The 12,566-nt window shown below is 50.2% G+C and overlaps 5 protein-coding genes across 5 annotated transcripts; 3 read left to right on the forward strand and 2 right to left on the reverse strand.

Annotated features, from left to right (window-relative positions):
- Window positions 1–313: 313 nt before the first annotated feature.
- On the reverse strand, window positions 314–888 carry COCMIDRAFT_33076 (uncharacterized protein; the record flags this gene model as incomplete). Its single annotated transcript, XM_007685681.1, has 2 exons — window positions 314–694; window positions 787–888. 2 exons carry the CDS (start codon window positions 886–888, stop codon window positions 314–316), a joined length of 483 nt encoding a protein of 160 aa, XP_007683871.1.
- Window positions 889–1,987: 1,099 nt separating this feature from the next.
- Window positions 1,988–2,289, reverse strand: COCMIDRAFT_1688 (uncharacterized protein; the record flags this gene model as incomplete). The annotated part of the gene is made up of 2 exons (XM_007685657.1): window positions 1,988–2,187; window positions 2,235–2,289. 2 exons carry the CDS (start codon window positions 2,287–2,289, stop codon window positions 1,988–1,990), a joined length of 255 nt encoding a protein of 84 aa, XP_007683847.1.
- A 2,700-nt stretch (window positions 2,290–4,989) lies between these two features.
- On the forward strand, window positions 4,990–5,856 carry COCMIDRAFT_84194 (uncharacterized protein; the record flags this gene model as incomplete). The annotated part of the gene is made up of 4 exons (XM_007685741.1): window positions 4,990–5,122; window positions 5,181–5,320; window positions 5,378–5,471; window positions 5,534–5,856. Coding segments are annotated over 4 exons (690 nt in total), but the record flags the coding sequence as incomplete, so codon positions are not given.
- Window positions 5,857–6,809: 953 nt separating this feature from the next.
- On the forward strand, window positions 6,810–8,323 carry COCMIDRAFT_22819 (uncharacterized protein; the record flags this gene model as incomplete). The annotated part of the gene is made up of 2 exons (XM_007685666.1): window positions 6,810–6,860; window positions 6,914–8,323. The coding sequence occupies 2 exons, from the start codon at window positions 6,810–6,812 to the stop codon at window positions 8,321–8,323; spliced, it is 1,461 nt and encodes a 486-aa protein (XP_007683856.1).
- An 897-nt stretch (window positions 8,324–9,220) lies between these two features.
- COCMIDRAFT_84160 (uncharacterized protein) lies at window positions 9,221–11,058 on the forward strand (the record flags this gene model as incomplete). The annotated part of the gene is made up of 2 exons (XM_007685742.1): window positions 9,221–9,466; window positions 9,538–11,058. 2 exons carry the CDS (start codon window positions 9,221–9,223, stop codon window positions 11,056–11,058), a joined length of 1,767 nt encoding a protein of 588 aa, XP_007683932.1.
- Between the last annotated feature and the right edge of the window lie 1,508 nt (window positions 11,059–12,566).

A 12,566-nucleotide genomic window follows, 5' to 3' on the forward strand; every position in this document is an offset into this window, starting at 1 on the left:
GCTGCGAGAGGCAGAAGCGTCAGACGCACTCAAGCTATGTAAAATAGAAGCATAGAAGCTCAAGCGTGCTCAGCATTCAATGTGGCTAACTATTAATGACAAAACATGATTTGAACCATGCTACCCTTGCATATGAATCTCTAGTTGCTAATGTTGCATTGCAGATTCATAACACCCGATTTCATGTTAACCATACCACTCCTTTACGCCTGCATATCAAATATCTCAACACTAACTACCCATGTCGCAAAACCCCATCCATCCGTCTATCCCAGCCAGAAAAACAATTAGAAGAAAGAAGAAGAAACAGAAATTAATGCCCCCCATTCCCCTCCCTACTCCTCCTCGCACTCGCATTCACAATCACAACCCCCAACACCATACCACACATAAACAGCGTAATAAACGTCACCGCAACCACCGTACAGCGGTAACGCTCACTCTCCCTCTTCTGCCTCGCGGCCGTATGAACCTGCTCGTCGCACACGGCGCAGTGCTTGTGCTGCGAGTCGGGCTGGGGGAGGAGGAGTTTGGTTATTGTTTGGGCGAAGGTCTCTGGTTGCTGTTGTTGCTGTGAGGGAGGGGGAGGAGGTGGAGATGAGGTGGTGGTGGTGTGGGCGTGGTGTTCAATGTCCGAGGTTTCGCGGGCGAAGGGGGGGTGGTCTGCTTCGTCGGATTGGGGGATGGTGGTATACTATTGGAGGGGGTGTTTGTTAGGGATTTGGACTGTTTTTTTTTCGCTGTGGGTGATATAAATGGGTTTGCGGGGCTGGGGATCAAACGTACGCCGGAGAGCGAGCCAGATGGCATGTAGCGGTTTGTGGGGTGGTTGTTGATTACATCGTCGTATGCTGGCGCGGCTTCGGTGGGTGTTGTAGGGATGCCCATCGTTGTTATCTTGTCAGTTGTGATTTAGGTTTGTATTGAGGATTTATATTGGAAGTGTTTTAGTTTGTCTAAGCAGACGCTGTTCTTATCGGAACACATGTTGCCACAGCCATACACTTTATACATCTCTACACTCGCTGCCGCTCTTACCGGTCAAACGGCTGATCATGGTGTTGGATGCCTGATGATTGCACAGCCTCTGCATGCCTCAGCCCACCTCGTCATGGTGTGTTGTGGGACCAACCAGCATCATGGGATAGTAGAGCCAGGGTCACTAAAGCCACAGTTATGCGCTTATCACATTGGTAGGATTTGCCATTTAGGGACTTAGTGGGAGACACAAAGCAACAATCTACTGTCTGAGCCGTGGTGCCGACCAATCGTGACATCAGACGGCCGAATTGGTGGCGCATGCATAGACTTAGCCAGTCGTATAGCTCGATGTGGTTGAGAGGGGATTTTCATGTGCTTTGCGGGGACGTGACCAACCTTGTACAGCCCGTGAAAGAGGTGTAATAAACTATACACCACGATATTACCACGTGACTTACTTAGATGAAACCAAAAAAAAATAGAGATTTACCATGCTAGTAGATAGATGCCCTCTGCTCTAAGATATATTGAAAGTATATTAGCAGCTACACGGGCTTTTGGAAGGGCCTCTCTATCGAAATACTCAATAATGCGGAAAGCCCGCTTCTTAAAACGACCTTCCAAGTCAAGAATCAATAGCAAAGCTGAACGAAGCTCATTCTTTCCTGCAAGATATACATCCTTACTCACGAAAGGTCGAAGATGCATTCTTTGCCGTCACGTGGCTCAGAATATATTCCATTTACTCTCCGCCCCCCGCAGCATGACCAGAATTCTCGGCACACAAAAAGATAACAACACTTTGATGTATTCATTGTCGCATTATTGTAGAACCATCAATCGTAACGGACGACAGTTTGGTATACGAAATGCAACCCAGCCCACTTATCCACAGAATTTAGCATCTAGGCATAAGTACCCAGTATCTTTTAGCATGTCAACGCCATCCCCAACGCTGCGGCGGTATCCACAATCTCTTGGGGGCTCGTTGCTGTTCGCATCCGCATTAGTACGTAATGTCTCTTGGTGGCAAAATAGCATCCACTTCCGCCTCAGCACTGCGGTACTTGATGTCTCTTGGGGGCTCGTTGCCGTTCGCCTCCGCCTCAGCGCTGCGGTACGTGATGTCTCTTGGTGGCGAAATAGAAGCACTGCGGTACTTGACGTCTCTTGGGGGCTCATTGCCGTTCGCCTTAGGAAGTGGATCTATATCTCTATGAGTATGCATTGATCGCCTATGGACCTTAACATACTTGGAAGCGCAACAGCGCAAGCTGCAAGAGCTGCGAGGATAAAGGAGGTTCTCATATTTTCTGGTGGGAAAGTAGAGGATTTGGATCGTTCTGCAAGATGTTTTTATGGAAGCCGACGAACTGATGATCAACTGATGACGGGTACAGGTATTTATATATGTATACTACAGGTGCACACCGGCTCTGCTCTTTGACAAACAATCGACAATCCAGCAATTGGATGTGACACCGCCTGGGATCAGCAATACGACCTATACTCCAATCAGGAGGTGAAGTGTCCCGTGGCCATACCATACTATACTCTCCCCAGTGCAGACACCTGACCGAGTTTAGAATCTAGGACGATCAAGACGTCATACACAATTAATGCGCGATACACTGCGCTACAAGGCCAGAGCTTTGTGTGGGGGAGCGCTAAAATAATGATAGGCTCTTCTTCGGATGACTCTGTACCAGTTTTTTTACAGAGAAATACTACGCTATTCTTGATAATTATGATAGCTCGTACCCTTTATAGTATAGTTCTTACTCTCTACCCTAGTCTGTATCGTCCTCCTGCTGATATCCTGCGTATAACACTTTAGTGTTGTAACACAGTACGTGATGAAGAGACACTATGATCTCATAAGACGAGATCGAGACTCCAGCTCCTAATAACACAAAAGGGTGATGCTATTGCGTCATAATGTAAGGGTTTATTTGGTTGCGCGTTTTAAATTTGCGGTTTTGGTACTGCTTGGAGTATAGAGCTTCAACAAGGGGTGGGGCTAGCTAGCGTTGCGGTTGAGCTCAATAGAATCTGGATGGCTGGTGAAATAATGGGCACGTGACGCGGCTGATCCACACTGCAACCATCAGACCCATCACCAAAACCACCCCCAAAACTACGATATGAGATTGGCTACGTGACCAAAAATGTAGAGGTTCATGGGTACATCTTGCAATCGCGTGTTGTCCTTTCCCAATAGAGCGAAAAAACGTGGGTGAAGTATGCACTAGATAAGGTTTTTGTGCTTATCGCTACGCTAACAAAGCATGGCAAGGCTTGACGCCTTTACCACCATTGAAACCACGCGATTTTACCGCATATGCGGTATAACAGCGATTTTGACAGCGTTTTCAAAACGCAATTCTATATCGGGCAAGTAAAACGCAAAATGCTGAACCGAACACGCCGTGAACTATGTAAGCACTAAGCGATTGTTGTGATGTCTCTTTGATCTCCTTCCTTTCCTATTTCCTTTTCCCCTCACGTGTTCCCCTCACGAGTCATGCGAAGTTTTCTCTACCATCAAGCTCCAGCTCCTTCAAGTTCGCCATACGAGAGGACGATACTACTGTACTAGTAATTTCTCGCCCTCCTTTCGATTTTGTCGACGTTTCTCCCTCTTTCTCTTTAGCAGGAAGCGAATTGCACGAAATTTGTAGACGCTTGCCAGATCATGGGCATGAGAGAAAAAATCGATACTGCCTAAATGACGGGAGCAAAGTTACCTGCCAGATCTAGAATGGACGTTACGAGGGTACGTGTAGTGGATTTACGATATAGTCCAAGCAGCCGCTCAAGAAGCCTCGATCAACATTGGCGGTATTGCTTAGCCTGCCTTGTAATGCCGATGAAGTCCCTTGCTGACGTGGCCCATGCTCCGGAGTAGGGAACAGAAAAAGCCCGGACAGTTCGACAAGGCCCTACAGGTAGAGCAAAGGTCATTGGTCACCCCCATAAGCGGTAAACGTTGGTCGGTCTGTCGTAGTGCGGCACTATCTTTACCTCATCTCTCTTCTCATCCTGTTCTTCTTTATTGTTTCTTTCTCTTATTTTATTTCTGAAGATAAAAGTTAGGTGAAAAAAAGAGTAGAAAGAGAAGAAGGAAAATGAGAGCAAAGAGAGAAACAGAGGTTACAAGAGAGAGAGGGATGGAGAAAGGGAGAGACGTATTTTCTCTTTTTTTAAACTGTAAATATGAGATACGATAGATTAGGTTGGACTCTATACTAAGCAGACGTACACTGCTTATCGAAGGGACGTTCACCGCTTCTAGCGGGGGTTAATAACCTATGCCTATGCCATCATCGTATATATCTAAACCTGTCTAGGAATGTGAGAAGGGTGTCGCAAGAAGTTGACCTCGACCCGTCTGCGACTGACTCGGTACTATGAGACCGGACCGAGGTTTACTGATTATACACACTAAATCGCTCGTGCATGACGCGACTCAAGTCTACCAACTGCGCGGGAGAACTGTGAAGCGATAATCCACTTCGGCATCAGTTGTAATGCTAACGCTAGACGTTACACTACTATCGGGTCAAGAACGCCCGGAGCGCTGGAATCTCCGCGATTTTGCTCGACTTGCCACGTCCACTGCTGGCCATTCATCAACTACTGTCGCGGCTTTCGAACAGAGTAAGGAAATCGAAGATGGCGAGAGGCTATGAGTCCCCTTCTGTGTCCGACTTGGAAGAGTCCGCACCATTTATCGACCAAGAACGACTTGAGAAGATACGTGCAAGTAAAGCTCCGAGGTCCGCCTGGGACTGGATATGCCTTGTCGCACGAAATGTATGGCATTACGTCTTAGTGGCAATTCTCTCAAGTCTGGTCACAATGGCAGTTCTGCGAAGCCATGGCTTGTTGCACGTCGAGAACAGCCCATTGTGCGAAGACATGGATTATATTCGTGAGTATCATTCTTTTAGCAGACTTTCATCCTTTTCCATCATCCGCTGAACTGATGTTTCTCCAGACGAATATGCACCAATTAGAGACCTAGACCGGTCATTCCATATCGAGACGTTCTCACCATTCAATTACAGCACAAGCGAATATACCATGGATCCTGCCGAAGGTGACGTCGATGAGAAGTGGATGACCCTTGGCCAAGATTGTTAGTCATCCAGTATCTCATAACATTTGATCCGAAGTACTGATTCCTGTCCTCACAGCGGGTCATTTCTTGATTCCAGTTTCCGAGGGTCACAAATATGACATGGACATAAAGCGCCACGTCACAGTTCCAGAGGGTGTAGCCGAAGAGGAGTCTTTTCTGGTCTCGCTCGATGTCATGCACCAAATCCACTGTCTTGTAGATTACCCAGGCGTGCCTAGAGTCAGCAACTCAGAAAGCTAATGCGACATCTAGGACACACTACGCGAGAACCTCTGGTACAACCGCGACTGGTACTCCGTCCATCAAAAGCAACATCCCAAGCTCTCGGTTCACAAGGCTCACACAAGTAAGTCTTTTGCTGATTATGTCATCTCCACCCTCGGTCCAGACCACTGACAGTCATTCCAGACCACTGCCTTAATGCTCTCCGAAAGCGGCTGATGTGCTTCTCGGACGTAACCTTCCTTCCAATGGTATATATCGACAGAGAAGGTTGGACACTACCAGACTTTGAGAGGCGCCACAAGTGCCACAACTTTGATGCAACCAGGGAGTGGGCGTACAAGCACAGAATGTCCGATGCTGCTGCCAGCTATAAGAAAATAGCTGGGCCGGAGAAGATCCTGACTACTTTCCCCGGGTTCTATGACATTTACCCGGAGCGTAATAACCCAGATCATAAGGACCCAGACCACGGACATTCGGACAATAAGGAGCATCATAGTCATTGATGGTAATTGCTGAGATGCAGTATTCCAGAGCTTCGGAGGCAGTTTCCAAGCTCCTTTCATTATAATATCATGCTTGAAGTTTGAAATAAATGAGCTGAAAGCGAATGAAAAGCGTTCAGAGTCATCCAAGAGCCGTAATGCCTGTCCCTTCGTGCCGAGATGCACGGTGTGCCGAGGCACTTTTCTTCAAGAAAAGAGTGATCCACGCAGCATACTGTTAGGGGACGCCAGGATGAGGCACGATCGCTGTATTATTCATCGTTGCCTTGAGCACATCTCTTCAGATAGCCTCTCCTACGAGTCATGACAGAGGAAGCGCGTAGTATTTCGTAGTGTAGCCAGCGGCGAAATAATGGATGTCCTCCTCGCGAGCGAGTCTTTCCACCTTTTCTCAACCACCAGCCTTGCTTAATTTTGGAGGATACTTTGAACTGCGATCAATACCCTTGAAGAGTTCTCGCAGTCCCTTTGAGTACTCCGTTTCTTAGGGTTGCTCTTGGAGTCCATTCTTGCAATTCTTCTAACAGAATTGGAAGGCATGATGCTGTGTCGCGTGTCGATGTATTGCAGACCCAGTACTCTACAGCACACACTGTACACCCAGCAAGTATTCTAAAAGTGCCTTACCAGATTGAGCAAGACATGTTTGCAGACTCGTGCGCAAGACGCGATTCGACTGCCGAGGTTGGTGTTTGTGTGGTGTTGTTGTGGCACGTTTGTCGGGAGGAGGTTTTCACAAGCGAAAGCCTTCCCCAGCGCTAGCTCGGCTAGTATCCACTGGAGCTCTGGCCTCATCCGAACGTCAACGCTTCCAAATGACGTCGCTAACTGGTGACACGCCCAACGCCATGCGGACTCGTTTCCGCAAGAGGGCTACTGATTTCCCCGCGTTTTATGGTGCTTAATTACTGCTCTCGCATCATTTCCTTGACCTTTGCCTCTCCGTAGTCAACATGGCAGACAATAGCCCAGACAAGATAAATTTCATCTACAACTCGCAGCTGGTAAGCGCGTCTAGCCTGCACAGTGTCGCGCATGAACTAATGCCGGGCCCTAGGATGCATTCACGCTCTACCACGTGTCGCAAGAAAACAATACCCACAACGCCATCGGCCCTGCACTGCCAGCTCTCGGTCATGCCACTTCTGGCGCTCTAGGATCCGCGATATCGAAACTCATAACATATCCTGTGGACTTGGTCGTAACACGTCTTCAAGTCCAACGGCAGCTGCAGCATGGCAAGGAGCATCCCCACTACGATGGTGTTGTCGATGCCTTTCTCAAGGTGTATGAAAGAGAGGGTGGCTTGAAGGCTTTCTATAGTGGTTGTGTCCATGAAACATTCAAGGGTGTCGTGGACAGCTTCCTGTTCTTTCTAGCGTACTCATATGTCCGCCAAAGGAGACTCAGTGCGCGAGCCAGCAGCCATAACCTGCCAGCCTTGGAAGAGATTGGCGTTGGCGTAATCGCAGGCGCATTCTCCAAGCTGATCAGCACACCACTCCAGCAAGTCGTGACACGCAAGCAGACGGCCGCCATGATGAACCAGGGCTCTACGATCGACCCGCCTCCTCCGCTGAGCACCAAGGACATTGCATCTGAAATATGGCGTGAGAAGGGCATACAGGGCTTTTGGTCAGGATACTCAGCCAGCCTGATCCTAACGCTAAACCCTTCTATCACGATGCTGCTTCACAAGGCTCTACTGCGACTGGTAGTACCGAGGGCGAAGCGCAGCGATCCGGGTGGACGTCTAACCTTCCTCCTTGCAGCGATTAGCAAGGCCTTAGCCTCGACCGTGACGTATCCATTCAGTCTCGCAAAGGCGCGGGCACAAGTGTCTGCACAGAAGCCTTTATCAGGCAGTGGGGAAACTTCAGATAGAGAGAAGTCTGATGAGCCTATCAAATCAAAAGCTCTGCAGGCCAGACAGCGAACTGTATTCAGCACTATCCTCCGGATCGCACAAACTGAAGGCATAAGAGCCTTGTACGAAGGCTTAGGCGCTGAAGTGCTCAAAGGCTTCTTCTCTCACGGCATCACTATGCTGATGAAGGACCATATCCATTCAATCATCATCAGTCTGTATTTCACACTGCAAAAGGCCCTGCGCAAGTATCCCGGTCCGGAAGAAATCGCAAAGTCTGCCTCGGAGGGTGTACAAGACATATATATCCATAGCAAGGATAAGGGTATTGAAGCTGCTGAGAATGTGACCAAATCGGCCAAGGATATCGTAGAGAAGGGCAAGGAGCAAGTTGCAAGCGTCTATTCAAAAGGCGCAGAAGTTGCAGAGGCAGCATCTCGGACGGCTCAGGATGCCCTCGAGAGTGGTTCGCAACACGCTGAAGATGTCGCAAAAACTGTAAGGGATGGAGTGGATGACGCGTCACAACGGGCAGTAGATGGCATTACAGATAGCAGGGTCAAGGACATTGACGGTACCGACAAAGACATGGCCAAGTGAGTCACAAAGCGAGTGGCGGTCACGAGCCCGTATACACACCCGGAGTGTTTTATTTTTATCTTAGCATTCACGGTCGGATTTTGGCGGAGGAGGAGTTCGTCCCCTGGGGTTGCATCGAGTTGAAGAATTTGTACTTAGCAATCTTGTAATAGCAATGCGGGTGTAAGGATTAATTAAGTCATGCGCAACCTGAAACCGTGGGCATCTCGCCGCCATGCGGGATTTGAATTTTGACAAAAATATCTTGCTTTTTTTTGGGTGAAGCAAGCCCCAGCCACCCCTTGATACAAGGAAGTCTTGTCGAGCATCTCAACGGTTGTCTTCCGTCTGGCTGTGATGACGGAGTCTGGCCACTGTGTTGTCGCTTGATGCGTTGTCGATGTGGGGATGTGTGGCCGCGGTAGGCTGCATGTGTCATACCCAGTGGGTGGCTGGTCGTTCCTGCCCGCGGTTGCCCTGGGGAGGCCAGTGCGCTAACCATCGGGCTCCGCGCCCGCAGCGCAACCATCAACAACCCACCGCTGGAGACGCACAACACTGCACGCCGCCGTCCAGCGGCCTACTAACCACTAACCATACACAGACACAGGTTGAAAATTACAACGCCCGCACAACCAACGTCAAGCGCCACGCAGCCCGCCTCAACAGACTGCGGCGCATGACCGGCGACATCACACCGTGCTCGACAAAAGCGGCGTCCTCTATTTCCGGCAACAAAGACACAAACAACACTCGCGCATACCTAAAGCTGCAGATCTCCTCTATGCCGTGAGCGCCCGTGGATGCACACACCAGCACTCACTCGTCTATATCTCGCCGGATCGCCGCCGCCGCCCCCCGCCTAACACATTCCCCTGAGCTTGGGTTGCGGTCCACCGCCACGTCCCAGCAGCCACCATGGGAGTCGTCGATAAGCCCTTCTCCTCCCCGGCCGCGCAGAGAAGAGCGTGGAAGAGTGCGGAAGAGGAATTAACCTACTACAAGACGCAATACGAGACGCTGGAAAATGAGCTGCAGGAGTTTCAGACCTCCAGCAAGGAACTGGAGGCCGAACTAGAACGCGACATCGAAGAGAGCGAAAAGCGCGAGAGGAAACTGCAAGAAAAGGCAGAAAAGCTTGTTTTTGAGGTCGAGGAGTGGAAGGTATGTGGTCCCGGGGGGACATAGCAAGGCGCATTTCCGGCATTTGGGCCCAATTGCTAACATCACTGTAGACAAAGTACAAGCAAAGCAAAGCCGAAGCAAACAATGCGCAAAACACGCTGCAAAAGGAGATTACTGCTTTACGCGAGGGCCAACGCGCGCTGCAAATGCGACTGCGAGATATTGAGGTGCAGAGCGACGATTTCGAGCGCCAGGCACGCAACCAAACGTCATCGCTTGAAGATGTCGAATCCAAGTATAACGTGGCTATTGAGCGAAGTGTTATGCTTGAGGAAGAAATCAAGATCGGAGAACAGGAGCGAGAGCAACTACGTATAGAAACACAGCGACTACGTGATGAACTGACCGACCTGCGCATCGAAACGGAAATCGTACAAGAGAAACTGCGCATAGCAGAAGAAACCATCGAACACCACCACCAGCGCAAGGTATCTAGCCACCTTGCTGGTGAGATTTTGCGACCACGCTCACCCATTTCTGAGGCATCAACGTCTGCGACGACCCTTTCCTCGCCCACAGCCGGCTCGACCCCGCCGCACTCGATAGCAGATGCCCTCCACCCTGACACGACCCCACCATCTCCACCGCTCTCAGACGCACCCATTACCACGAAACTCATCCCTTCGACGCCAATGTCCAGACGAAAGAATTCTGTTGTACCGCAGGACCCTGGAACTACACCTCGTGCCGGTATGTACTCACGGGCGCCACGACATTCGCGAGGGCCTAGTATGTCGGGATCGTCACGGCCACCCAGCTCAGCTGCCAGTGGACGGGCGACGCCATCTCTACGGCCTACTGTGACAGGGTCGCGAGAGACCAGACCAAGTCTTGGCGCGTCTACATCAGCGGGTTTTCCCAGGTCAGGCTCGCTCTATCAGATTCGGGGGCTGATAGGTAAGATGCAGAAGCTCGAAGAACGAGTTCAAACCGCACGATCCAAGCTTCCTGCGCCAACGAGTACGCCACCCCGAGCGAGCCCACGAGGCAGCGGCGGTTCAGGTCACGTACCCAGCTCAGTTACGTTGAGGAATGGTCGCAAGCGCAGCTCGCAAGCGTCAGTGGCGTCGTCAGTCCCCAGCGCCTACGAGTCTGGTGTCAGCCGCCTCTCCTTCGGTGTCTCCAACTCTTCGAAGGAGCCTCCGACCCCCCAACCCGACACCCGAAACTCGTTCTCGCCACCGGCTGCGGCGATACCACGACCGGCGAGCAGGAGCAGCAACCGTACCGCACTCGGCCACTACCAGTCGTCGTCGATTAGCGGAATTGAATCACGAGTACCGAGACCACGAAGTTCTATGAGCGGCCATTCCAACGGACACAGTTACTCGCAGTCCCTTTCCTCGTCTGTACGAGATGATGCAAGCACCAACAGTGATGGAAGTGGGGTGACGACGCCAATAATGGGTCGACGGTCCACATTGGACAAGACAGGAATTCCCACACCAACAGGCATTCCAAGACGGGCGAGCGCAGGACGACGATCGAGTGCAGGGCAAGATGGGGGAGAAACGGGATTCCCCTTACGACTACGGAGGATGTCGACACAGACTGAGGAAGAGTCTTATTAGGACGGCACAGGTCGGGGCGTTTGCAGCAAAAAAAATCCAGGAGGAGCTGCAGGGACTTGTGTGCATGTGCGTTTGGGCTTTTTTTTTCGTCGGTATATGATTTTGCGGCACTATACCTCTAGCGTTTCTGGGAGTTCGGCACACGGGAAGGAAGGGGGGGATGCAGGTACCGTTTATTTAGCTTTGCACCCATTCGGTTCAGACCTGGAGCTTCTCCCCCTCCCCCCCTCGTCAAAGGACGTGTGTGTGTGGTTCTTTATATTTTGGGGCAAGCATTGGTCGTGTTCGAATTTAAGGGGAGAAGCATTGCAAAGACGGTGTTCAATAGCCACTCTCACACAAGGCCCTTTGGGGCATTTACATATTGCTTATACCAAATTTTCCTTTGTTTCGAATTTTTTTTCAAAATATACCCCCCCTTTATCCCTGGATGTTGCTGATTCCCGCCCTGTGCATTTTGTTTTTTTTTCTGTTTTCTTTTTCGTTTTTCTGGTTAACCTGGGTACGGTTACGTGAAGAAGTGAGTTTAGTTGGGAGGAGTGAGAGCGAGCGAGCGAGCGAGAGATGTATATAGAAATAACAAACTCGAAGAAAGAAAAGGAGTACAGTCAAATTTGACTATTCCCTGTGCGCCCTTCCCCCCCACGTTGCCGCCCCTAGATCGCGCGGCTCAAGCGGCTCAAAGTACCCTTAAATCGGGGCTGTCGTGCAGAGCAAGCATGTGTATGGTTCGCAAATCTGGGGTAAAGAAAAAAAGAGCGTGCAGCGTGTGTGCGTTGGGGGGTGGGTGTTCGAGCGGGAAGCTGGGAGGCAAAAATCGTAAGATTCTGATGTCAAACCGCGCGGGACTGGCCGCTCACTCCGCAGCTCGCAGCTCGCAGCTCGCAGCAAGCCCCTCCCCCCCGTCCCAAAAAAGGGTAAAACGCACGGCACGCATACATACACACATACGCATACGCATACGCGCGCGAGAGAGCATTGGACCCTGGATCTTCGGAATGCACGTTCGGGAGTCTGTGTTTTTCCCCTTACTAGTCTAGCAGTGGGGAGGGGGGTGGTTATAACGAGGCTCTCTTGCAGCTTTGTATAGTAGAGGCGCGTCTGCGCTGTTTGTTTTTTTATTATCAAAGAAAGTAATGTCTCCCGGATAGTTTATTTTTTGTGCCGGTCCGCTCCTCCCCCCCCCTATAAGCAGTTTTTTTCTTATGCACAACACGTTATCCAAAGCATAAACACACGCACGAGAGATGGGTGCCTTAGCGGCGATTTATGGGCACCTACGCCAAGATTCCGCATATACGGCCGCATCACGGGAAGAAGATAAAGCATTCGGACGTAAAGTTACGGAGGTGCCTTTCAAAAGTTCTGTCTGCCAAGAATAATCTAGCCGAAGTACGGCCGCCTTAGCTAAGGCTTATCTCTTCCCTCTATATACTTATTACTACCTTATAGCTTAATAATCTTTTAAATATATATAAGAATTTACTTAATTTAAGCTTAGATCTTAA

Source organism: Bipolaris oryzae (assembly GCF_000523455.1).
Source record: "Bipolaris oryzae ATCC 44560 unplaced genomic scaffold scaffold_12, whole genome shotgun sequence".
Taxonomy (NCBI): domain Eukaryota; kingdom Fungi; phylum Ascomycota; class Dothideomycetes; order Pleosporales; family Pleosporaceae; genus Bipolaris; species Bipolaris oryzae.